This window comes from Littorina saxatilis, unplaced genomic scaffold (genome assembly GCF_037325665.1).
Source record: "Littorina saxatilis isolate snail1 unplaced genomic scaffold, US_GU_Lsax_2.0 scaffold_193, whole genome shotgun sequence".
Taxonomy (NCBI): Eukaryota; Metazoa; Mollusca; class Gastropoda; order Littorinimorpha; family Littorinidae; genus Littorina; species Littorina saxatilis.
The window spans coordinates 61,226-84,844 of NW_027126699.1; the positions used below are offsets into that span (position 1 = coordinate 61,226).

General features: G+C 44.7%; 2 protein-coding genes across 2 annotated transcripts; both read right to left on the minus strand.

The window, feature by feature from the left end:
* Window positions 1-1,831: 1,831 nt before the first annotated feature.
* Window positions 1,832-6,325, minus strand: LOC138955196 (M-protein, striated muscle-like). The gene is made up of 6 exons (XM_070326854.1): window positions 5,322-6,325; window positions 4,308-4,604; window positions 3,651-3,953; window positions 3,105-3,407; window positions 2,507-2,809; window positions 1,832-2,123 (listed from the first exon to the last, which is right to left on the minus strand). Exons 1-6 carry the CDS (start codon window positions 5,449-5,451, stop codon window positions 1,966-1,968), a joined length of 1,494 nt encoding a protein of 497 aa, XP_070182955.1. The 5' UTR covers window positions 5,452-6,325; the 3' UTR covers window positions 1,832-1,965.
* On the minus strand, window positions 5,540-23,619 carry LOC138955193 (uncharacterized). Its single transcript, XM_070326852.1, has 2 exons — window positions 19,115-23,619; window positions 5,540-5,627 (listed from the first exon to the last, which is right to left on the minus strand). The coding sequence occupies exons 1-2, from the start codon at window positions 23,617-23,619 to the stop codon at window positions 5,540-5,542; spliced, it is 4,593 nt and encodes a 1,530-aa protein (XP_070182953.1).

Here is a 23,619-nt window from a genome sequence, read left to right on the forward strand (position 1 = left end):
CGGCGCTTTTCTCTTTCTTTCGCGAATCTTCGTTTGTCAACAAGTCGTCAAGACAAGATAGCGTACAGAGAAACATCGGATGTATCAGGATCTCGCGCGTGCGAGATTTTGTTTTTTTGTGTCTCTCGATAGTTGGAGGAGCGAGAGCCGCCATGTTGTGTTTTCGTCTGCTCGAAATGTGCGCAAAAGTCGTAAATCATCCCAAAAAAGCTTATTCCGGGCGGGACTACATGTGTGTGTTGGTTACAAATTGTGTGTGTGATATTTTTCTTCAAACTTTATCACTTTTCTTCTTTGTTTCACTTGTTTATTCTCGGAGCCGATTTTGCCAAATACCGTACTTTCGTTGCCTGGTTGTTTTGATTGATTGACACGATCTGATTATATTTTTTTCGACGGCGGCTAATATAGTGACGCGGCCTATATGTGGCTCGTCCCAATTTTTTTTTTCAAAGTCGGGGGTGCGGCTTATAAAACGGTGCGTCTTGTAATCCGTCAAATACGGTACAGTAAAACCTGTCAAATAAGGACACCCTTGGGACCAGACAAAAGTGTCCTTATTCTGCAGGTGTCCTTATTAGACAGGTGCAAGTAAACGCGACAAAGTCAAGTTGAGAGAGAGAGAGAGAGAGTACTGCACATGTACATGTACATTTATAAGAAAAACAGAAGCTGTTTAGATTAAACAGAGAAACATTTAATATTGACTGTTGTAAAACAAGTTTAAAAGCTTTTTATCATATCAACTGTATAAATTTAAATTGTTAAAAAGTTACTGGATCTCATTCATACAACACATTCACATTCACTTCATTCTGCACTCATCAGCTTTTGAAAGAATTTGTCCAGCGTTGTCTGAGTGGACCATTGATGGCAATGTGATTCGCACGTTTGGTTGAAAACCACTCGAACACGGCGTCATTTAGCTCTTCGTATTCGGTTGTCTTCTTCGAAACCCATTTCTGGTCAGCACGTCCGTCTCCCGATTCCCACAACTTCATTATTTTTTCCCGATCGACGCTGATTTTCGAAATCTGCGTTCTCCCACACCCAAGCTCTTGTGCAATCGTTCGGCATGATTTCCCACTTTCCAGTTGTTTGACAACATTTATCCTTTGTTCTAAAGTCAGCGCATTTCTTCCTTTTCTTGAATTTGAATTTCTTGCTGCCATCTTGTTAAACACGAATCACTCTTTCGAAGAGAAGATACATTCACTCATACACTTTCACTTCCGTTCCGCCGAACACGTTCCACGCGTTGGATTGGCTGCCTTGGAACTCTAGCAGCCAATCAAATGCGTCGACTTAAAACACTCACCAAGAATAGACTCTATCAGTATTCCAAGCTCTCGTAATCTCTCGCAAACTTCAGAGCATAGCAAAGCATGCGGTACAACGATCTCGTGCGAGCTGCACAAGCCAAGGTTCGAAGTTCTCGCGATGTTCAAAGCATAACAAATAGCGTGTCTCGCGAGAGCTGCTCAGATACCGACTAATATCAACTGATCGATTTATCGTCTTCTTCGTCGATCGAACTTCCCAGCTTGCTGTGGATGTCCGTATTTAGCAGGTATATGACTTATTATGGACCCAAAATACGTGTCCGCGTCCGTAATGCCGAGGTGGCCGTAACGTACAGGTGTTTTACAGTGTAAAGCAGTCCGTGCCGAGACTGACTGTCCGTATTCTGCGAGTGTCCGCTAAGTCCAGTGACCGTATTTGACAGTTTTCACTGTACAGAGTTTCGCAAGCTGACAAACATTTTGCTTTTAAACTAAATAGACTTTTTCAACTTGAGATTGACATAAAAAAAAAGGACACAGTGACTTACCAACAGGCCTCTTTGGTGTAACAGCATCCGACTCAAGCGGTTTGCTGGTTCCCACTTTGTTGATGGCGAAGATTCTGAAGTAGTGCTTCTTGTCTGTGGCCAGGTTCTTTGCCTTGGTCTTGGTCAAGTCACCATCAACAATGGTCACCTCTGTCCAGGTTCTGCGACACCTCAATGCGGTAGTTAAGCACAGGGGCACCGCCATCATCTCGAGGCGCACGCCAGTCAAGGACAACACTTGTTGCATCCAAGTGACTGAAGTAGACGGGTCCCGTAGGAGGTTCAGGAACAACTGGAAGATATGTTTGATAGATGGTCAATAAAATGAGTACATCATACTGGCATAATAACCATATCATTCAACAAAGATGTTGATTCCACTAACATTTGTATCAAAATGATTAAATATTGGAACAGCTCTACTGAAAAAAGACAACTGCTGACTTATCTTTTTTTGCTGTAAATGACATTATTGCTGTGGTGTTGTGATTGTAAACTTGTGCAGCCCAATTGAAACAGAGTAAATATTGTTGTGTTCTAATCGTAAACTTGTGTATCAATTCTTGAAATACCATGCTTATTGTATTGTCTTTGCTCCCTACATTGGACTCCATCAATCAGGACAACCATTGCAAAAATTCCACAGTTCAAAACCAAATCAAATGACATTCTCACCAGTTTCCCTTGTTGGTTTGACCAGCTCCTTCATCTCAGTTTCTGGCCCAACTCCCTCCTCATTCTCGGCAGAGACACGGAAGTAGTACTCCTGTCCAGTCACCAAGCCATCCACATCTAAAGTCGTCACTGTGCCCTTGGTGGTTCCGGCCTTAACCCATGAACCCCAGTGCTTGTCGCGACGCTCGACGATGTAGGACTTGATCGGCAGTCCTCCGTCGCTGGTAGGTGGCTTCCATTTCAGCGACACTGCTGTTTCTGTGACGTCTGTTGCTGTCAGTGATTCTGGGGCTGATGGTTTCTCTGCAGAGACAAGGAGAGATTCATTAGTTTATAGCTATGGAATTACATATTGTGTGGGCCAAAAGCAAGTTTAGAGACTTGAAAAATGATAAAATTCTGTTGTTCCAGCTATGTCTTCAACCACAGCCATTTAAAATATGTCACGAAGTCTTGGTTTTGAGCCTATTATGTAAACCTTCATGTCTTTCTTTTCCTTAAATCTTCTTTCATGTCTTTCTTTTCCTTAAATAAACACACACAAAAACAAGAAAAGCTTGGAGTTATTAAAAGTTATCAGAATAAAAAGCATACTCACTGTAAGGACTCATTGGTGTGATGGCATGTTCCGATTCCAGAGGCTTGGACTCTCCAGCAACGTTCTCGGCCTTGACCCCGACAAGGTCCTGTCCTTCCTGCAGAAGGAGCAGGTCGCAGGTAAGACGGTCGCCAGGGACACGCTCCACCAACGTCCAGCTTGTCTTCCACGTCTCGCGCTTCTCCACAGAGTAGTGAGTGACTGGAGATCCACCGTCCTTCTCTGGTGCCTTCCAGGTGACCTTGAAGCTGGTCTTGGTCACGTCTGATATCACCAGAGGGCCTGTAGGCGGTGATGGTGGGACTGTTGAGAGAAAAGTGGGGTGGTTTAGTAAGTGTGTCACTGGTTGCCTTATCTTTTTTCAACTGACAGGTTGGGTCATGCAAAAAATATACCTGTGGAGTCAAGTAATGATTGCACATCAGAAAGCAAAATGATATTTTAAGTTTGATGTGAGAACTAGCTGTAACAACGCTAAACTGATTCAACAATGCTTGCTGACTAATCCTCAATCTACAACGTCACTGAAATTGCAATTCAACTCACAGATAGGCTTTTCCATTTTCACTGGTTTGGCTGTCTTCTGCTTTTCGCCAATGCCCACATCATTCTCTGCGGACACAGCAAAGAAGTAGTCCTTCTCTCGCTCCAGATCAGCGACAGTGCACCGAGTTCTGAAGCTCTCGACTGTGGTGACCTTCTCCCATTTGTCTGTGCCCTTCAGAGACTTCTCTATGATGTAGCGACGGACCCTGGATCCGCCATCGTTCTCTGGTGGGGTCCACTCCAAGGTCAGGCCGTCCTTGGTGATGTTCTTGATCAGCAATGACGCTGGTGCATCAGGAACACCTAAAGTTTAACAAACATTAGTCAATTTTGTATCAATATGTTTAAGACACATACGTTCAGACAAGAGACAGTAGACCAATGTTGAAAGAAAATATTACATTGGAACCTTTCTAGTAAGACCCTCCATTATATGAGACTCCCTCTACTACAAGACCTGAATTGCTCACATGTTTTCTTCACAGTGTCACTAAATTCACCTCCATTATAGGACTCTCTCTCTATTAAGACCCACATTTCTCAAACTCTACTGACATATCACAATCCCTTCAGCTATTGCTCCATATTTGCAAACACTCGCAGTCCAGTTATTTCAAAGGTTTTCTTCTTATGAAAAGAGACTTTTCAAACACTTACTGAGGATCTTCTCTGGGCAGATGGGTTCTCTGGACTGCAGAGGCAGGCTCTGTCCCTCAGCGTTGACTGCGATGATCTGCAGCATGTACTGGCTGTCCGCAACAAGGCCGGTCAAGGTCACTTTGGTTTCTGTCGTCTCCTGGACGGTGGTGAAGGTGGAACGAGGGATGATGCGGGTCTGAACGATGTAGTTGGTGATGGGCGTGCCACCGTCGCTGTCCGGAGCGGTCCAAGACACATCTGCTGATTTATCTGTGACGTTGGACACGCGCAGGCCTGTTGGTGCTGATGGCACATCTGTCAAGAGAAAATTGTGTGATAAGAGTTTGAATGCTGAAGTACTGTTGGTTAAAGACCTGGGGAGCATTGAATGACAATGGGATAGTGAAAAGTTCAGTTTCACGAATGATCGCATTTTAATGATGAGGCTAGACGATCATTACAATATGTGGAAATTAAAGCATGCATGACTCTGGCAACAAAACTTCAAGGATTTTTATTTCTCTGCTGCACTTTCTCTGTTCAACTTGAAAAGAAAAATAGTATATCAAGATTATTGTTTAAGCTGCCTAAATCTAGTTTGTTTGTTTGCTTAACGCCCAGCCGACCACGAAGGGCCATATCAGGGCGGTGCTGCTTTGACATTTAACGTGCGCCTCACACAAGACAGAAGTCGCAGCACAGGCTTCATGTCTCACCCAGTCACATTATTCTGACACCGGACCAACCAGTCCTAGCACTAACCCCATAATGCCAGACGCCAGGCGGAGCAGCCACTAGATTGCCAATTTTAAAGTCTTAGGTATGACCCGGCCGGGGTTCGAACCCCGACCTCCCGATCACGGGGCGGACGCCTTACCACTAGGCCAACCGTGCCGGTTCTAAATCTAGTTAAACTTCCCTTGTTCCTATCAATACATTTTCATGCCAGGATTTAATGCTCTTCATTGAACAATACTGACATTTCTGCTTTGAGACCGAGTTAAAGTAAATCATTCCTTAACCCCAACTCACCATAAGGACTCTTGATCCTAACAGGCTTGTCCATCTCCAGAGGTGGACTGGGCCCAGCCTTGTTCTCTGCCATCACACGGAAGAAGTAGTCTGACCCAGTGGTTAAGTTCTGGATGGTGTTACTGGTCATGTCGGGACTGATCTTGTCCACACGGCTCCAGGTGGAGCGAGGGAACTCGCGCTTCTCCAGCACGTAAGCTGAAAGCGGCAAGCCTCCGTCATCCTCTGGAGCGCGCCACTCGATGGTGGCTGACGTTTTGGTGGTGCTCAGGACCTTGATGGGTCCTTGTGGTCTGGATGGTGGCTCTGGAAAAACCACAAAGGAGTGTTACTGCACTTTGGCAAGAACAGTGTGCATAAAATCAACATAACTCTGCAGAACATTTGTTTCCATTACAAAATAATTATGAGCAAATGTACAGGTTGTCAAATGCTTGTGAAAGATAAAACAGTTAAGATGCACATACAAGTTCAGTTAATGCTTGCAATTCCTGAATATCAGAGACCAGTGCAAACTAAACAAAACATCAATTCTCATAAACATGTTCGCTTTCCGTCAATGTTCTCACCGACGCCATCTTTGTTTAGCAGGCTAAAGCCGACAGCTGAATCGGCCCGTTCATGAATTTTCGGAATGAAGACACTCGGTGAAAGGGAAACTTAGTCCCAAATGGAAAGTTCATATTCGGGTCGAAGGTCCACTTCCTTCGATACGGAGGTTATGTTGTCATTATTTTATCGGAGATTTGATCTGGAAAATCGACTTTAGGGTTGTAGGTAGGACTTTACAGATCGAATCCAATGGAACCACAACAACTACTCTACCCCCCCCCCCCATTTTTTCTCAACGGATTTAGACGATTCAGAAAAATGGTCCTGGGAACGAACTTTTGGGCGGAATTCCGCCAATTGGCGGAAGAATCTCATCCCTGATTTCAGCTTTGTGGCTTAAAAATTAATTAATGACTTTGGTCAAAATCTGAAAATTGTAATCAATTTTTTTTTTATTTACATAAAACGATCCAAATTTACATTCATCTTACTCTTCATCATTTCCTGATTTCAAAAACATATAAATATGTTATATTCGGATTAAAAACAAGCTCTGAAAATTAAAAATATAAAATTTATGATTAAAAATAAATTTCCGAAATCGATTTAAAAACAATTTCATCTTATTCCTTGTCGGTTCCTGATTCCAAAAACATAGATATGATATCTTTGGATTAAAAACACGCTCAGAAAGTTAAAACGAAGAGAGATACAGAAAAGCGTGCTATGCAGCACAGCGAAATCACTACCGCGCTAAACAGGCTCATCAGTTTCACTGCATTTTGCACGGCGGACTACGGTCATTGTGAAAAAATGCAGTGCGTCAAGTAATTTGAAGCCTCCCTAAAATGGGGTGTTCAAGCTAGACCTTTTTAAAGGGCAATTTCATAATAACACGATTTTAGAGGTTATCAATTTTTGCACAGAAAGAAAATCAAAATGATGTGAAAGTGAAACTTGGCACCATTACTTTGTCCAAAACAAAGCACCAATAATACAGTGAGTGTGGTTTGTGTGCATTATTCCATTCCAGTTTCCACAGCTTCACATTACTATTGCAATTTGATGCAAGCAAAGAAAAAGAAAGCTCTCAATACTAAAACCATGAATCCTTTGTTCAGATCTAGTACGGTACTTCCATAGTTGTTTGTTTCAGCTACCCCCTCCCTCTTCCCCATTGTTCAAACTTACAAAGATATTTTTTTTAATGAAATTCAAGTGCCAGAACTATGGGAGAGATCCCCCTCCCCCTCAATCTCCAGTAGAATCTTTGACCTCATGAAAAGGATTTACCAAAGAAGATTCTGACAGACGAGTGATCGCATTTGGGTACATCTGTGACTTTCTGTGCGTGTTCAACACATTTTAAAAACCATCCGAAGGCAAATCTTGTTTAAAACAACAACAACAACAACAACAACAACAACAACAACAACAACAACAACAACAACAACAACAACAACAACACGTTTTTGAGCGGATTGTTGAGATTCGGTGCTTGATGACGATAAAATAATTTTTCTTTGAAACTATAGCATTTAATCTGAACTGAAAGGGCGAGTGGTATTCAAACTCTTAGTCCGGTGGAAATCTGGTTCAAAGTCAATAAAAACGTCAATGGAATATTGTTTCTAACACTTACTTATTGAAGGGTTAAATGTTCTTAACAATATTTTCTGTTTGAAAAACAAAAACAACAAACATGCTGAAAACGCATGAAAAGTCACAGCGCCATTTGCATTTGCCGTCTAGATAGACTACATTGACTCATTGAGCGATCAGTCGCATCAGTGTGAACAGTTGCTTTTGCAATAACAGAAAGGTACATTTGAACCAAATATATGCTAATGAACTATTAAAATACCAAAAAGACAAGGCGAATCATAAAATATATAGGTGAGGAAATGATAAAATCCTTACTTTTTCCACACTGCTTTGAAGAGTCCCCATATTTTCGGCGGCATCAGGAAGTGACGTCATGCAGAGCGAGTCTAGAGAGTGACTTCCCCATAACCAGGAAAAAACCGATTCGAAACACACTTCGGTGTGTGAAATCCGTAAACACAGCTAACCGGAAAAAATGTCAAAATGAGACATCCTGTTCAAATCAATTTTTTGATGATAAAATAAGATTTCCTGCATTGTACATGCTTTGAAAAAAATGGGTTCCTAAAATGAGACCCCATTTTTTTTCAGAGCCCCATTTCAAGAGGATGTTAACTGCTCTGTGACCTCACTTTGACACGATTACAAGCACACACACACACACACACACATACACACACACACACACACACACACACACACACACACATATACAGACAGACACACACACAGACACATACACAGACATACACACAAGTACACACACTAACAAACACACACACACACACACACGCACACACACACACACACACACACACACATGGACAGACAGCCTGACAATCACACAAACAGACACACATAGACAGACAGACACACGGAAATGCGAACAGGCTCTGACAGACTCGGACAGTCAGAGATGGACAGAGGGATAGGCAGTCGTTTAGAGACAGACAGATCGACAGTCATTTACAGACAGACAGACAGACAGACAGACAGACAGACAGACAGACAGACAGACAGACAGACAGACAGACAGACAGACAGATAGATGGGGACAGACAGATAGGCCGAGACTGACAGACAGATAGACAGACAGCATTAAGAGACAGACAGATAGACAGTCATTTACAGACAGACAGATAGACTTACAGACAGACAAACAGACAGACAGACATACAGATAGACATACATATAGACAGACAGAAAGACAGATAGACAGACAGCATTAAGAGACAGACAGATAGAGTCATTTACAGACAGACAGACAGACATACTAACAGACAGACAGTTGTTTAGATACAAACATACAGCCAGTCATTTAGAGACAGACAGACAGACAGACAGACAGACAGACTGACAGACAGACAGACAGACAGACAGACAGACAGACAGACAGACAGTCGTTTAGAGACAGACATACAGACAGACATTTACAGACAGACAGACAGACAGACAGACAGTCGTTTAGAGACAGACATATAGACAGTCATTAAGAGACAGACAGATAGACAGGCATATACATACAGACATACAGACATACATACAGACAGACAGACAGACAGACAGACAGACAGACAGACAGACATACAGTCGTTTAGAGACAGACATACAGCCAGTCATTTAGAGACAGACAGATAGACAGTCATTTACAGACAGACAGACATACAGACAGATAGACAGATAGAGGCAGACAAACAGACAGACAGACAGACAGACAGACATACAGAGACAGACAGACAGACAGACAGACAGACAGACAGACAGACAGACATTTAGAGACAGACAGACAGACAGACAGACAGACAGACAGACAGACAGTCTTTTAGAGACAGACAGTCTTTTAGAGACAGACAGACAGACAGACAGACAGACAGACATACAGACAGACAGACAGACAGACAGACAGACAGACAGACAGACAGTCATTTAGAGACAGACAAGAGTATTGCCCGTTTGTGGTTTGCCTGACCGGAGATATCCCGCAAGCTTTACACATTTGTATGTGAGTGAAAAGAAAACACGTTCCACAAAAATATATCTTGGTTTAATTTCAGTTTGTTTCATCTCTCAATTTGCTGTCTTTATGATGTGCTGCTAACATAACTAACATGTGTTCCCTCTACCGGGCCCCTGAACCTCTTGAGGACTTACTGGTGTGTCCCAGGTCAGATTATTTTTAATATATGTGCATAATTTCCTTCAAGTAATACGCAGAATCCCTGTTTGCTCGTCCGCCCTTCCCCGTCTCTTTGCCTGTCTGTATGCATGTTGGTATTGACACCTGTGAAATGATGCCAATATTGTCCCAGCTTATTTATCGATGCCTTCTCCCTGAACAGTAAAACAGTGCCCTTTCTCTCTCTCTTTCTGATCCCCCCCTTCCCACCACCACTAACACCAACCACCACTACCACAACCCCTCTGTTGGGAAGCCCACTCTAGCAGTGGCAGGTCTACATTGTCAAAACTGCGATGATCTCTCCACTTCAAATCTTGAAAACGATGCACGAAGTTCACGTGTAAAAAGGTTTTTGCATGTTATACTGGAGGATCCATTTTCCACCACGTTATTCTGCTGAATCTTCCCCAATGAAAACTATGCAGTCACTGCGATATAGTTAAAGACACACTCCTGATGAACGCTACAGGACAGTCACTGTGATACAGTTAAAGACACACACCTGATGAACGCTACAGGACAGTCACTGTGATACAGTTAAAGACACACTCCTGATGAACGCTACAGGACAGTCACTGTGATACAGTTAAAGACACACACCTGATGAACGCTACAGGACAGTCACTGCGATATAGTTAAAGACACACTCCTGATGAACGCTACAGGACAATCACTGTGATACAGTTAAAGACACACACCTGATGAACGCTACAGGACAGTCACTGTGATACAGTTAAAGGCACACTCCTGCTGAACGCCACAGGACAGTCACTGTGATACAGTTAAAGGCACACACCTGATGAACGCTACAGGACAGTCACTGTGATACAGTTAAAGGCACACTCCTGCTGAACACCACAGGACAGTCACTGTGATACAGTTAAAGGCACACTCCTGATGAACGCTACAGGACAGTCACTGCGATATAGTTAAAGACACACACCTGATGAACGCTACAGGACAGTCACTGTGATACAGTTAAAGACACACACCTGACGAACGTTACAGGACAGTCACTGTGATACAGTTAAAGACACACTCCTGATGAACGCTACAGGACAGTCACTGTGATACAGTTAAAGACACACTCCTGATGAACGCTACAGGACTGTCACTGTGATACAGTTAAAGACACACACCTGATGAACGCTACAGGACAGTCACTGTGATACAGGTAAAGACACACACCTGATGCCCAGCTAGCAAGCTTTCGTCGGCCGACTGACGATTTCAGTCGGGTGACGTCGTCATATGTCGTGTGTCGTCGTCCGTTGTCGCGCTGATACCGTTTTGACTGTGTGTAAAACTCTGCAAATGTACGTAATAAACCCCGACATCGGCCCGACGCAATGTTGCTGTCGATAAAAATATGCAGAGTTACGGGAGATAACAAATTGATGATCATTATTTTAACATTTGTTACGTCCCCTGTTCAAGCGTCGGTCCAGCAACGCCAACGGCGTGACATTATGAGACTGACCATGCAAATGCGAAACTAAATTATTCATATTTGTTGACTTTTTCACATAGGAGTAGGATAATTAATTGTAAGTTTTATTTGCATATTTGCAATCAAATACAGCATGAGCTCAAATCATGAGTTTTACATTTTAAAAATACGCCATCATTTACTTGAAATATTCAAATAGCTTTCCTTACGGTAAACAAGATTGAGTGTGAAAATGGCTGCTGCTTTCCCGCGTGAGCGAATTTTATTTGCTTTCTTAGTTCAAGTTAATATCGAAAGAAGAGACATTCTTGGGAATGTTGCACAGCACATTGATGATATGTTATCCGAGACGAATGTCGCCTCGGGATCTCAATCTGAGTGCTGGTCCCAGTGCCACGTGGTGGCGGTGAGAATAGTTGTGTAGCCAGTGAGTCAGGCTCTTGGCAATGACAATCAGATTCAGACGTCAACTCGAGGACAACCGACGGATGGAGCGAGTAAGTGATTTCGGTTTTTTTGGCTCTCAATGTTAGTTTTGCTGTTACAGTGAGGGGGGGGGGGGGGAGTACATACTGCTGTATCTTATTCTGTATATATGTAGATGTAGGTGTGTTTTGTCCTGTAACAGTGGGGGAGGGGGGTGTTGTACATACTGCTGTAAATATAGATGTAGGTGTGTTTTGTCTTGGTACAGTGGGGGGGGGGGGGTGTGTGTGTACATACTGCTGTAGATGTAGGTGTGTATTGTCCTGTTACAGGGGGGGGGGGGGGGTAACATACTTCTGTAGCTGTAGGGGGAGGGGGGTACATACTGCTGTAGCTGTTAGTGATTTTTGCACTGTTACAGGGGGGGGGGGGGGGGGGTGGAGTACATACTGCTGAATCTGTAGCTGTAAGTGTGGTTTGCGCTGTTACACTTGGGGGGGGGGGGGGGGTGTACATACTGATGTATCTGTAGCTGTAGGTGTGACGTGTATTGCATTGTAACACTTGGGGGGGGGGGGGGTGTACATACTGATCTATCTGTCGCTGGTGGTGTGTTTTGCACTGTTACACACTTGGGGGGGGGTGTACATACTAACTGCTGAATCTGTAGCTGTATGTGTGTTCTGCACAGTGACACTGGGGGGGGGGGGGGAGGGGGTTGTACATACTGCTGAATCTGTAGCTGTAGGTGTGTTTTGTACTGTTACACTTGGCCGGGGGGGGGGGGGGGGTGTGCATACTGATGTATATGCTTGGCGCTGGTGGACAATGTTAACTTTATTGGCCAAAAACACACTTTTTTGGCCAAAAACGTACATTATTGGCCAAAAAGTGTGTATCTCTAGCTTGTGTTGTGTTTTGCACTGTTACACTGGGGGGGGGGGGGGAGGGGGTTGTACATACTGCTGTATCTGTATCTGTAGGTTTGTTTTCCACTGTAACACTGGGGGGAGGGGGGTTGTACTGCTGTAGCTGTAGCTTTAAGTGCATTTTGCACTGTTACACTTGGGGGGGGGGGGGGGGGGGGGGGGTACATACTGCTGTAGCTGCACCCAGCCAGCAAGACATTAGCGGCCGATAATCGGCCGAACACCCTTCAAAAAGTCGGGCCGGTGATGTCAAAAGATACGACGCGGGTGTTGGCCCGACTGACTTTTGCAAAGAGGCAAAGAGGCGGCCGACAGGCGGCCGAACACCTGTACTATGGCGGCACGCATCCGGTCCGATGTTAATCGGCCCGATGGCTTGTTGGACCTGCGGGCCGACATCGTCCCGATGTCTTCCCGCTGAAATCGATATCTTCCCGATGTCGGCATAAGGTGTCGGGCCGCTCCTGATGAACGTTACAGGACAGTCGATGTGATACAGTTAAAGACGCACTCCTGATGAACGCTACAGGACATTCACTGTGATACAGTTAAAGACACACTCCTGATGGACGCTACAGGACAGTCACTGTGATACAGTTAAAGACGCACTCCTGATGAACGCTACAGGACAGTCACTGTGATACAATTAATCAATCAATCAATGATGCTTAGATCGCGCATATTCCGTGGGTACAGTTCTAGGCGCTCTGCAGTGATGCCGTGTGAGATGAAATTTTATACGGCCAGTAATTGCAGCCATTTCGGCGCATTATTTACCTCTCACGGCCTATTATTCCAAGTCACACGGGTATAGGTAGACAATTATTAACTGTGCCTAAGCAATTTTGCCAGGAAAGACCCTTTTGTCAATCGTGGGATCTTTAACGTGTACACCCAATGTAGTGTACACGGGGGGGGGGGGGGGGGGGAGTTCGGACAGTGATACAGTTAAAGACGCACTCCTGATGAACGCTACAGGTCAGTCACTGTGATACAGTTAAAGACACACACCTGATGAACGCTACAGGACAGTCACTAAGAAACAGTTAAAGGCACACTCCTGATGAACGCTACAGGACAGTCACTGTGATACAGTTAAAGACACACACCTTATGAACGCTACAGGACAGTCACTGTGATACAGTTAAAGACACACTCCTGCTGAACGCTACAGGGCAGTCACTGTGATACAGTTAAAGACACACACCTGATGAACGCTACAGGACAGTCACTGTGATACAGTTAAAGACACACACCTTATGAACGCTACAGGACAGTCACTGTGATACAGTTAAAGACACACACCTTATGAACGCTACAGGACAGTCACTGTGATACAGTTAAAGACACACACCTGATGAACGCTACAGGACAGTCACTGTGATACAGTTAAAGACACACACCTGATGAACGTTACAGGACAGTCACTGTGATACAGTTAAAGACACACACCTGATGAACGCTACAGGACAGTCACTGTGATACAGTTAAAGACACACACCTTATGAACGCTACAGGACAGTCACTGTGATACAGTTAAAGACACACACCTTATGAACGCTACAGGACAGTCACTGTGATACAGTTAGAGACACACTCCTGATGAACGCTACAGGACAGTCACTGTGATACAGTTAAAGACACACACCTGATGAACGCTACAGGACAGTCACTGTGATACAGTTAAAGACACACTCCTGATGAACGCTACAGGACAGTCACTGTGATACAGTTAAAGACATACTCCTGATGAACGCTACATGACAGTCACTGTGATACAGTTACAGACACACTCCTGATGAACGCTACAGGACAGTCACTGTGATACAGTTAAAGACATACTCCTGATGAACGCTACATGACAGTCACTGTGATACAGTTAAAGGCACACTCCTGATGAACGTTACAGGACAGTCGATGTGATACAGTTAAAGACGCACTCCTGATGAACGCTACAGGACATTCACTGTGATACAGTTAAAGACACACTCCTGATGAACGCTACAGGACAGTCACTGTGATACTGTTAAAGACACACACCTGATGAACGCTACAGGACAGTCATTGTGATACAGTTAAAGACACACTCCTGACGAACGCTACAGGACAGTCACTGTGATACAGTTAAAGACACACTCCTGATGAACGCTACAGGACAGTCACTGTGATACAGTTAAAAGCACACACCTGATGAACGCTACAGGACAGTCACTGTGATACAGTTAAAGACACACTCCTGATGAACGCTACAGGACAGTCACTGTGATACAGTTAAAGACACACACCTGATGAACGCTATAGGACAGTCACTGTGATACAGTTAAAGACACACACCTGATGAACGCTACAGGACAGTCACTGTGATACAGTTAAAGACACACTCCTGATGAACACTACAGGACAGTCACTGTGATACAGTTAAAGACACACACCTGATGAACGCTACAGGACAGTCACTGTGATACAGTTAAAGACACACTCCTGATGAACGCTATAGGACAGTCACTGTGATACAGTTAAAGACACACTTCTTATGAACGCGACAGGACAGTCACTGTGATACATTTAAAGGCACACTCCTGATGAACGCCACAGGACAGCCACTGTGATACAGTTAAAGACACACACCTGATGAACGCTACAGGACAGTCACTGTGGTACATTTAAAGACACACTCCTGATGAACGCTACAGGACAGTCACTGTGATACAGTGAAAGACACACTCCTGATGAACGCTACAGGACAGTCACTGTGATACAGTTAAAGACACACTCCTGATGGACGCTATAGGACAGTCACTGTGATACAGTTAAAGGCACATACCTGATGAACGCTACAGGACAGTCACTGTGATACAGTTAAAGACACACTCCTGATGAACGCTACAGGACAGTCACTGTGATACAGTTAAAGACACACACCTGATGAACGCTACAGGACAGTCACTGTGATACAGTTAAAGGCACACACCTGATGGGCGCTACAGGACAGTCACTAAGATACAGTTAAAGGCACACTCCTGATGAACGTTACAGGACAGTCACTGTGATACAGTTAAAGACACACACCTTATGAACGCTACAGGACAGTCACTGTGATACAGTTAAAGACACACTCCTGGTGAACGCTACAGGGCAGTCACTGTGATACAGTTAAAGACACACACCTGATGAACGCTACAGGACAGTCACTGTGATACAGTTAAAGACACACACCTTATAAACGCTACAGGACAGTCACTGTGATACAGTTAAAGACACACACCTTATGAACGCTACAGGACAGTCACTGTGATACAGTTAAAGACACACACCTTATGAACGCTACAGGACAGTCACTGTGATACAGTTAAAGACACACACCTGATGAACGCCACAGGACAGTCACTGTGATACAGTTAAAGACACACACCTGATGAACGCTACAGGACAGTCACTGTGATACAGTTAAAGACACACACCTGATGAACGCTACAGGACAGTCAGTGTGATACAGTTAAAGACACACACCTTATGAACGCTACAGGACAGTCACTGTGATACAGTTAAAGACACACTCTTGATGAACGCTACAGGACAGTCACTGTGATACAGTTAAAGACACACACCTGATGAACGCTACAGGACAGTCACTGTGATACAGTTAAAGACACACTCCTGATGAACGCTACAGGACAGTCACTGTGATACAGTTAAAGACGCACTCCTGATGAACGCTACAGGACAGTCACTGTGATACAGTTACAGACACACACCTGATGAACGCTACAGGACAGTCACTGTGATACAGTTAAAGACACACTCCTGATGAACGCTACAGGACAGTCACTGTGATACAGTTAAAGACACACTCCTGATGAACGCTACAGGACAGTCACTGTAATACAGTTAAAGACACACTCCTGATGAACGCCACAGGACAGTCACTGTGATACAGTTAAAGACGCACTCCTGATGAACGCTACAGGACAGTCAATGTGATACAGTTAAAGACACACACCTGATGAACGCTACAGGACAGTCACTGTGATACAGTTAAAGACACACTCCTGACGAACGCTACAGGACAGTCACTGTGATACAGTTAAAGACACACACCTGATAAACGCTGCAGGACAGTCACTGTGATACAGTTAAAGGCACACTCTTGATGACCGCTACAGGACAGTCACTGTGATACAGTTAAAGACACACTCCTGATGAACGCTACAGGACAGTCACTGTGATACAGTTAAAGACACACACCTGATGAACGCTACAGGACAGTCACTGTGATGCAGTTAAAGACACACACCTTATGAACGCTACAGGACAGTCACTGTGATACAGTTAGAGACACACTCCTGATGAACGCTACATGACAGTCACTGTGATACAGTTAAAGACACACACCTGATGAACGCTACAGGACAGTCACTGTGATACAGTTAAAGACACACACCTTATGAACGCTACAGGACAGTCACTGTGATACAGTTAAAGACACACTCCTGATGAACGCTACAGGACAGTCACTGTGATACAGTTAAAGACACACACCTGATGAACGCTACAGGACAATCACTGTGATACAGTTAAAGACACACTCCCGATGGACGCTACAGGACATTCACTGTGATACAGTTAAAGACGCACTCCTGATGAACGCTACAGGACATTCACTGTGATACAGTTAAAGACACACTCCTGATGAACGCTACAGGACAGTCACTGTGATACAGTTAAAGACACACTCCTGATGAACGTTACAGGACAGTCACTGTGATACAGTTAAAGGCACACTCCTGATGAACGCTACAGGACATTCATTGTGATACAGTTAAAGACACACTCCTGATGGACGCTATAGGACAGTCACTGTGATACAGTTAAAGACGCACTCCTGATGAACGCTACAGGACATTCACTGTGATACAGTTAAAGACACACACCTTATGAACGCTACAGGACAGTCACTGTGATACAGTTAAAGACACACTCCTGACGAACGCTACAGGACAGTCACTGTGATACAGTTAAAGACACACTCCTGGTGAACGCTACAGGACAGTCACTGTGATACAGTTAAAGGCACACTCCTGATGAACGCTACAGGACAGTCACTGTGATACAGTTAAAGACACACTCCTGATGAACGCTACAGGACAGTCACTGTGATACAGTTAAAGACACACACCTGATGAACGCTATAGGACAGTCACTGTGATGCAGTTAAAGACACACACCTGATGAACGCTACAGGACAGTCACTGTGATACAGTTAAAGACACACTCCTGATGAACGCTACAGGACAGTCACTGTGATACAGTTAAAGACACACACCTGATGAACGCTACAGGACAGTCACTGTGATACAGTTAAAGACACACTCCTGATGAACGCTATAGGACAGTGTCACAAGTCATATTTCGTCAGCCTGTTTCTTTCTGCGTGCGCCTTCCAAAGGAAGTTTATGGAAGGAAAACACGCCGCCTTTTCGTATTAGCTAAAGAAACAGGTACTGCCTTGACTTTACTTTCCTTCACTCTTTCCCATGCTCTCGAAGTAGCGGAGAAAGGTTAACATTGGTTTACATAATTTAATACATGGATAGTGTTAATACAATTCTTGCAATGCAGCACACATTAATCAGGTTAGTCTATCTTTTTGCTAAATATCAATATCGTACTAAATGTATCACACACTGTTCAAGCTAGTTCATGTTACTTGAATCACACTCTGATCAAATGTCTATTGCTGCTGGATTTCAATTCTGTCATGGTAATCTAACGTGACTCCGCCGCTGCAAACGTTCTTCAAAATTTTCCTTTGGAGGACATCAAAACAAAAGGAATACACATAATGTTTATGAAGTTTTGACTTAGCTCGATGTCATTGAAAAGGTACTCGAGATGACTTGTAGCACTTGACTGGTCTAGAAGACCGCGCTCCTGGTTTTGGTCATCACTCTTCTTCTCAAGACACCATCATCAAGTTAATAGCAGTAGTAGTCTGGTTACATCTCTCTCCACAATTACGGCAACATGAGGAAGAGGAAGATGAATGAATCAATTGGACCGTGGGTTCCTGAAACAGATCAAAGGGCCATATGTGTTACCTACACAGCCTGTCTAAAAGACTTGGTTTGTTCATATTTTATTATCGTTCTCTCTATTACTGTGTTTCGGAAAATGGGGATTTGGTAACAGCGCACATTCAAACGTACACAACTTGACAACAACACAATGTACATGACTGACACGATACACTCATCTCCGCCCAGATCCCGTGGAACGATTGTCGATGTAATAATCACAGTCACTTACCTTCAAAGAAGGGGAACGGCTTTTCCTCCAAGCGTTCTTCGCTCCATGGACTTGCGGAAAACGACCCTCTCGTGAAACGATTTTAGTTTACGTCAGTACACTTGGATACGTCATATGAATACGTCACTTGGCTACGTCGTGTAATGCGCGAGTAGTCTCGGTTGCCTATTCTATTCTTGACAGGTTCGCGCTTCAGAATATCGATTCATGACAGCCCCTTTCTTGAGAATGAATTTCCCAAATTTAGTCACAATATGAAGCGCGACTTAAATAATCTGCTCCATGGTTGTCACAACCCGGTATCACACGCACGGTGAAATCGTAGGGCTGTAATTGGAGAGCCCACCTCATCAGACGTGGGTTTGTTGGCTGTCTCTGCAGACATTTGAGAGGTTGGTGATCCGTTTCCAGCGTGAAATGTCTTCCGTAGAGATATCTCTCGAATTTCTGGATTCCCCAGACAGTCGCCAAACACTCTTTTTCTACAGTGGCGTACCTGCTCTCGGCACCATTTAGTTTTTTACTCTGGTAGGCGAGAGGTCGCAGAGTCTTGTCTTGTTCTTGCATCAGAACTGCTCCGATGCCTCGGTCGGATGCGTCAGTTCTCAAGACAAACTCTTTTTCATGGTCGGGCATGCACAGTACGGGCGTCTTGCAGATCGCCTCTTTCAGCTTCTCGAAGCTTTGACGACTTCGTTCGTCCCACTTCAGCTTGTCAGGCTGTGACTTCTTTGTCATGTCTGTCAGAGGTATTGCAATGCTCGCGTAAGATTTGATGTAGGATCGGTAGAAACCGCAAAGACCTAGGAACGAACGCAGTTCCTTCTTTGTGGATGGCGGAGTGGCTGACTTGATCTTGTCAACTTTGTCTGCCTCTGGCCAACGTTTCCCACCTCCGATTCCATGCCCAAGGTATGGCAGCTCGCTGTAGCCGACATAGCATTTCGACGGTTTTGCTGATATGCTTGCGTCTTGCAAACGCTGTAGGACGGCTTTCAGCGCGACCATGTGCTCTTCCCAGCTCTCCGTGGCTATCAAGATATCATCCATGAAATGGAAAACATCGTCACGTTTGAGTGGGCCCAGCAACTTTCGCATCATGCGGTTGAATATGCCAGTTGCTGTCTTGAGACCAAATGGCATGTTCGCCCACCGAAACTGTCCTCTCGAGGTGGTGAACGCAGTTTTGTCTCTGTCCTCTTCCACGATTGGAATACACCAGTACCCCTTAGTAAGGTCTAACTTTGTAAAGAACTTAGCCTTCCCCAAGCTCTGGAAGAGATGATCGACATCAGTTATGGGCTCTGCGTCGAACACTGTCACTTTGTTCAACTCACGTAGGTCACAGCAAAACCGGTACTTGCCTCCTTTCTTCTTCACAAGAACGATTGGAGCATTGTACGGTGAGTTTGCCGGTTCAATGACCCCAAGCTTCAACATCTCGTCGATCTCGTCTTCGACCGTTTTCACCATCGCATGAGGTATGGGTCTCGGTCGAACAAACACAGGTTTCTTCTCTGTAAGTTCGATTCTGCACTTCTCCAAGTTGGTAGTAATCGGTACATCAGTCAGATTCTTGGAGAATGCACTACAGATCGCTTTCGCCTCTTTTGTTCTTTCTCTACTCAATTCTTTACAGAAGTTCATGTTTGTGACATCTTCTGTACGAGTAGTTTCCAGCAGAGGAATCATCTTCTGAGTGTCTATTTGGAAGATATCATCGTTCATCGTATCATCTTCCTCGATGACTACGGCGATGTGTTCTTCTGCTTCTTCTTCTTCTTCTTCTTCTTCAGGTGTAACGACAGCAACATCACGCGTGACGATGTCACGTTCCTGATATTCTTTCATCAGGTTGATGTGGAACACCTTTTGTTTCGTCCCGACTTTGACTCTGTAGTCAAACTGGTTGACTTTCTCAGTCACTACGTATGGGCCGCGCCAAGTCAACTCTAGTTTGTTGTGTTTCACGGGAAGCAGAAGTAGCACTTTCTTGCCGACTTCGATCGACCTGAGCGCAGTCTTCCGGTTGAAATACCGGGCTTGCTTCTGTGATGACTTAGCTAGGTTTTCTTTGGCAATCTCACACGTTTCTTCAATCCTGTTTCTGAGGTCGACAACGTATTCTGCCGTTGTCTTCTGTTCACCTTCGACCGATTCATCAGTCCATGCACGTCGCAGAACCTGCATGGGACCTCTGATGGTCTTGCCATACAGCATTTCAAAGGGTGAGAAACCAAGACTGTCTTGAGGTGCTTCGCGGTAAGCAAAAAGCAGTGCTGGGATGAATGTATCCCAGAACAATGGCTGTTCTATTGCCAACTTCCTGAGCATGCTTTTGAGCGTTCCATTAAATCGCTCTACTAATCCATTGGCTTGAGGATGGAAAGGTGTGGTCATTTTGTGCTTGATGCTCAGAAACTGGTTCACTTCCTTCATGAGATTGGACGTGAACTGGGTTCCTTGATCGGTGATCACTTCGTCTGGAATTCCCAGTCTCGTCCACATCTCAAATAGTGCTTCCGCCACTGTGTCAGCACGAATATCCTTCAGCGCAACAGCTTCAGGATATCTTGTGGCGTAGTCCACCATAGTCAGAATGTATTGTTTTTTGCTTTCCGACATTGGCTTTATTGGACCAATGATGTCAACAGCGACCCTCTTGAACACGGGATTGATGGTAGGCATCTGTCCCAACGGTGCTTTCTTGGTTCTGCCTTTCGGCGCTGTTCTTTGGCATGTGTCACACGAGAGACAGTAACGTTTTATGTCTCCGACAAAACCTGGCCACCAGAACTCACACCGGATTCTATCAGTGGTTTTCTTTTGCCCGAGATGACCTGCCATCGGGTGGTCGTGTCCAAAAGAAAGAACTTTGGTTCTCATTTCTTTGGGAACAACGACTTTACTAGATTCACTCCCGGTTTTGTCGAGTGTTGTCCTGTACAAGATTTCTTTCTTGTAGACATACCTCACACCGTGGAATGACTCTCCTGAAACAGCCATCTGGCGTACTTTTGCCAGTGTTTCATCATCATTCTGAGCCTTCTTGAGATCTTGCGGGGAATACATCTTGTGTGTATTTCTGTCATCATGCCTAGTTCCCGGCACAGGTTTCTCATTCCGCTCTTTTTCCTCCTTCTCTTGCTTACGTGTACTGACCGCCACGTTGGTCTCACCTTGATACCAACTCGGGTCACGTACTGGAAACAAAGGGGTCTTCCTCTTGTTCTGGCCTACACCATACCATTTTCCTATGAGGACAGGATAAATGGGATCTTCGAGTATGACCACTTCGGTGTTGGCATCAAAATACGGACAGTCAATGTGGGCCACAGCCGTGGGACACAATTTCCGTGTTTTCTTCTCTGCGAGAGTAGTTTCTTTTTTCTTTGCCAAGTACCTTTCTTCAGGTATAAGGTCGGCACTGACCATAATACCTGAGCACCCGGAATCGCGTAATGCTTTTACGATTCGGCCGTCTAACTTGATGAACACTTCCTCTTTGAAATCCTTCTTTTCGCACGACTTGCACAGCTTGTCAAGATGTACGGGGATTTCTTGTTCATCAAATTCATTTCGAACATGAACTGCGTGAGCGCCTTCTCCCTTATTGGGACAAAATCGTGACGTGTGTCCTTTGCCTCTGCAAAAAAAACAACAGCCTGTGGCTTTCAGTCTTTGCTTTTCCTCATCGCTCACGTATTTATGTTCTTTCTGTGACGATTTCTCTTTCGCGTCACTTTTGACGACATTCGAACTTTTCGTGTTCGAAAACGCGCTGCCGCTAGAATGGTTTTGGTGAGATTGCCGTGGCCTGATGTTCGAACGTGATTGTTCGTACTCCGTGGCAATTTCGCCCATTTCTTTCGCAGACTTCGGTTTCCGATCAAGTACGTGCAACATCACTTCGGCAGGGAAGGTGTTCTCTAATTGTTCTCTGAGAACTAGATCCTTCAGATCTGCCACATGTTCATCGCACTTGGCTAACTCGATCCATTTATCGAGGATGCGCTCAAGTTTGGTGACATGTTCTTTGTACGTGTCAGATGGGTTTCGCTTCAGCTGACGGAATTTCTTCCGATATTGATCTGCTGTCAGTTGAAATCCATCATACAACGCATTCTTCAAAGTGTTGTAGTTGCGCGCGTCTTCGAAACTGAGTTTTGCATAAATGGTTCTCGCCTTTCCTTTCAGGAAATACACCATTCTCGTAGCTTTGCGTTCGTCGTCGAGATGACAGTCGGTTGCATAATGTTCAAATTGTGCAAACCAACTCTCGATGTCGTCTTTGTCATCAAGAAAAGGGATTTTTGGGATAAAGTCGTCATCCCCACGACGCCTCGACGCGTTATTGTTGGCGTTGTCTCGGCGTGCTTCCGTTTGTATCCTCAACTGTTCTAGCTGAAACGCGCGATCGGCTTCTCGTTCACGTGCGCGTTCGAGAACTTCACGTTCACGTTCACGTTCCTCTCGTGCGCGTTCTTCACGTTCACGTTCGCGTTCACGTTCCTCTCGTGCGCGTTCTTCACGTTCACGTTCGCGTTCGTGAGCTTCTCGTTCCTCTCGTGCGCGTTCTTCAGCTACAAACTCACGCAAGTCTTTGCCTTCGAGTCCTAACTCTCGTCCTATCGCCAAAAGTTCGCGAGTCCACTCTAATCCGGATTTTTCAGGGTGGATCGGACCTGCACGTTCATTACTCGCAGCGGATACATAAGTCGTTACACGCGCGCCTAACGTCTGAGAATCATTATCGCTCGATTTTCCTTGGGTGTTGACATATGTGTCACCACCTTCAACATCTGAAACTACGGCCTCGGCCGTATTCTGGTTCTGCGGGTCAGCGTTCAT

Excerpts from the sequence above, each read along its gene's own strand:
- LOC138955196 (XM_070326854.1), bottom strand. The coding sequence starts at position 5,451 with ATGACCAGTAACACCATCCAGAACTTAACCACTGGGTCAGACTACTTC. Across the intron at positions 4,605-5,321 it reads TAGGATCAAGAGTCCTTATG|ATGTGCCATCAGCACCAACA; the intron begins GTGAGTTGGGGT and ends TTCTCTTGACAG. Across the intron at positions 3,954-4,307 it reads CTGCCCAGAGAAGATCCTCA|GTGTTCCTGATGCACCAGCG; the intron begins GTAAGTGTTTGA and ends GTTAAACTTTAG.
- LOC138955193 (XM_070326852.1), bottom strand. The coding sequence starts at position 23,619 with ATGAACGCTGACCCGCAGAACCAGAATACGGCCGAGGCCGTAGTTTCA. Across the intron at positions 5,628-19,114 it reads ACAAACCCACGTCTGATGAG|AGCCACCATCCAGACCACAA; the intron begins GTGGGCTCTCCA and ends TGGTTTTTCCAG.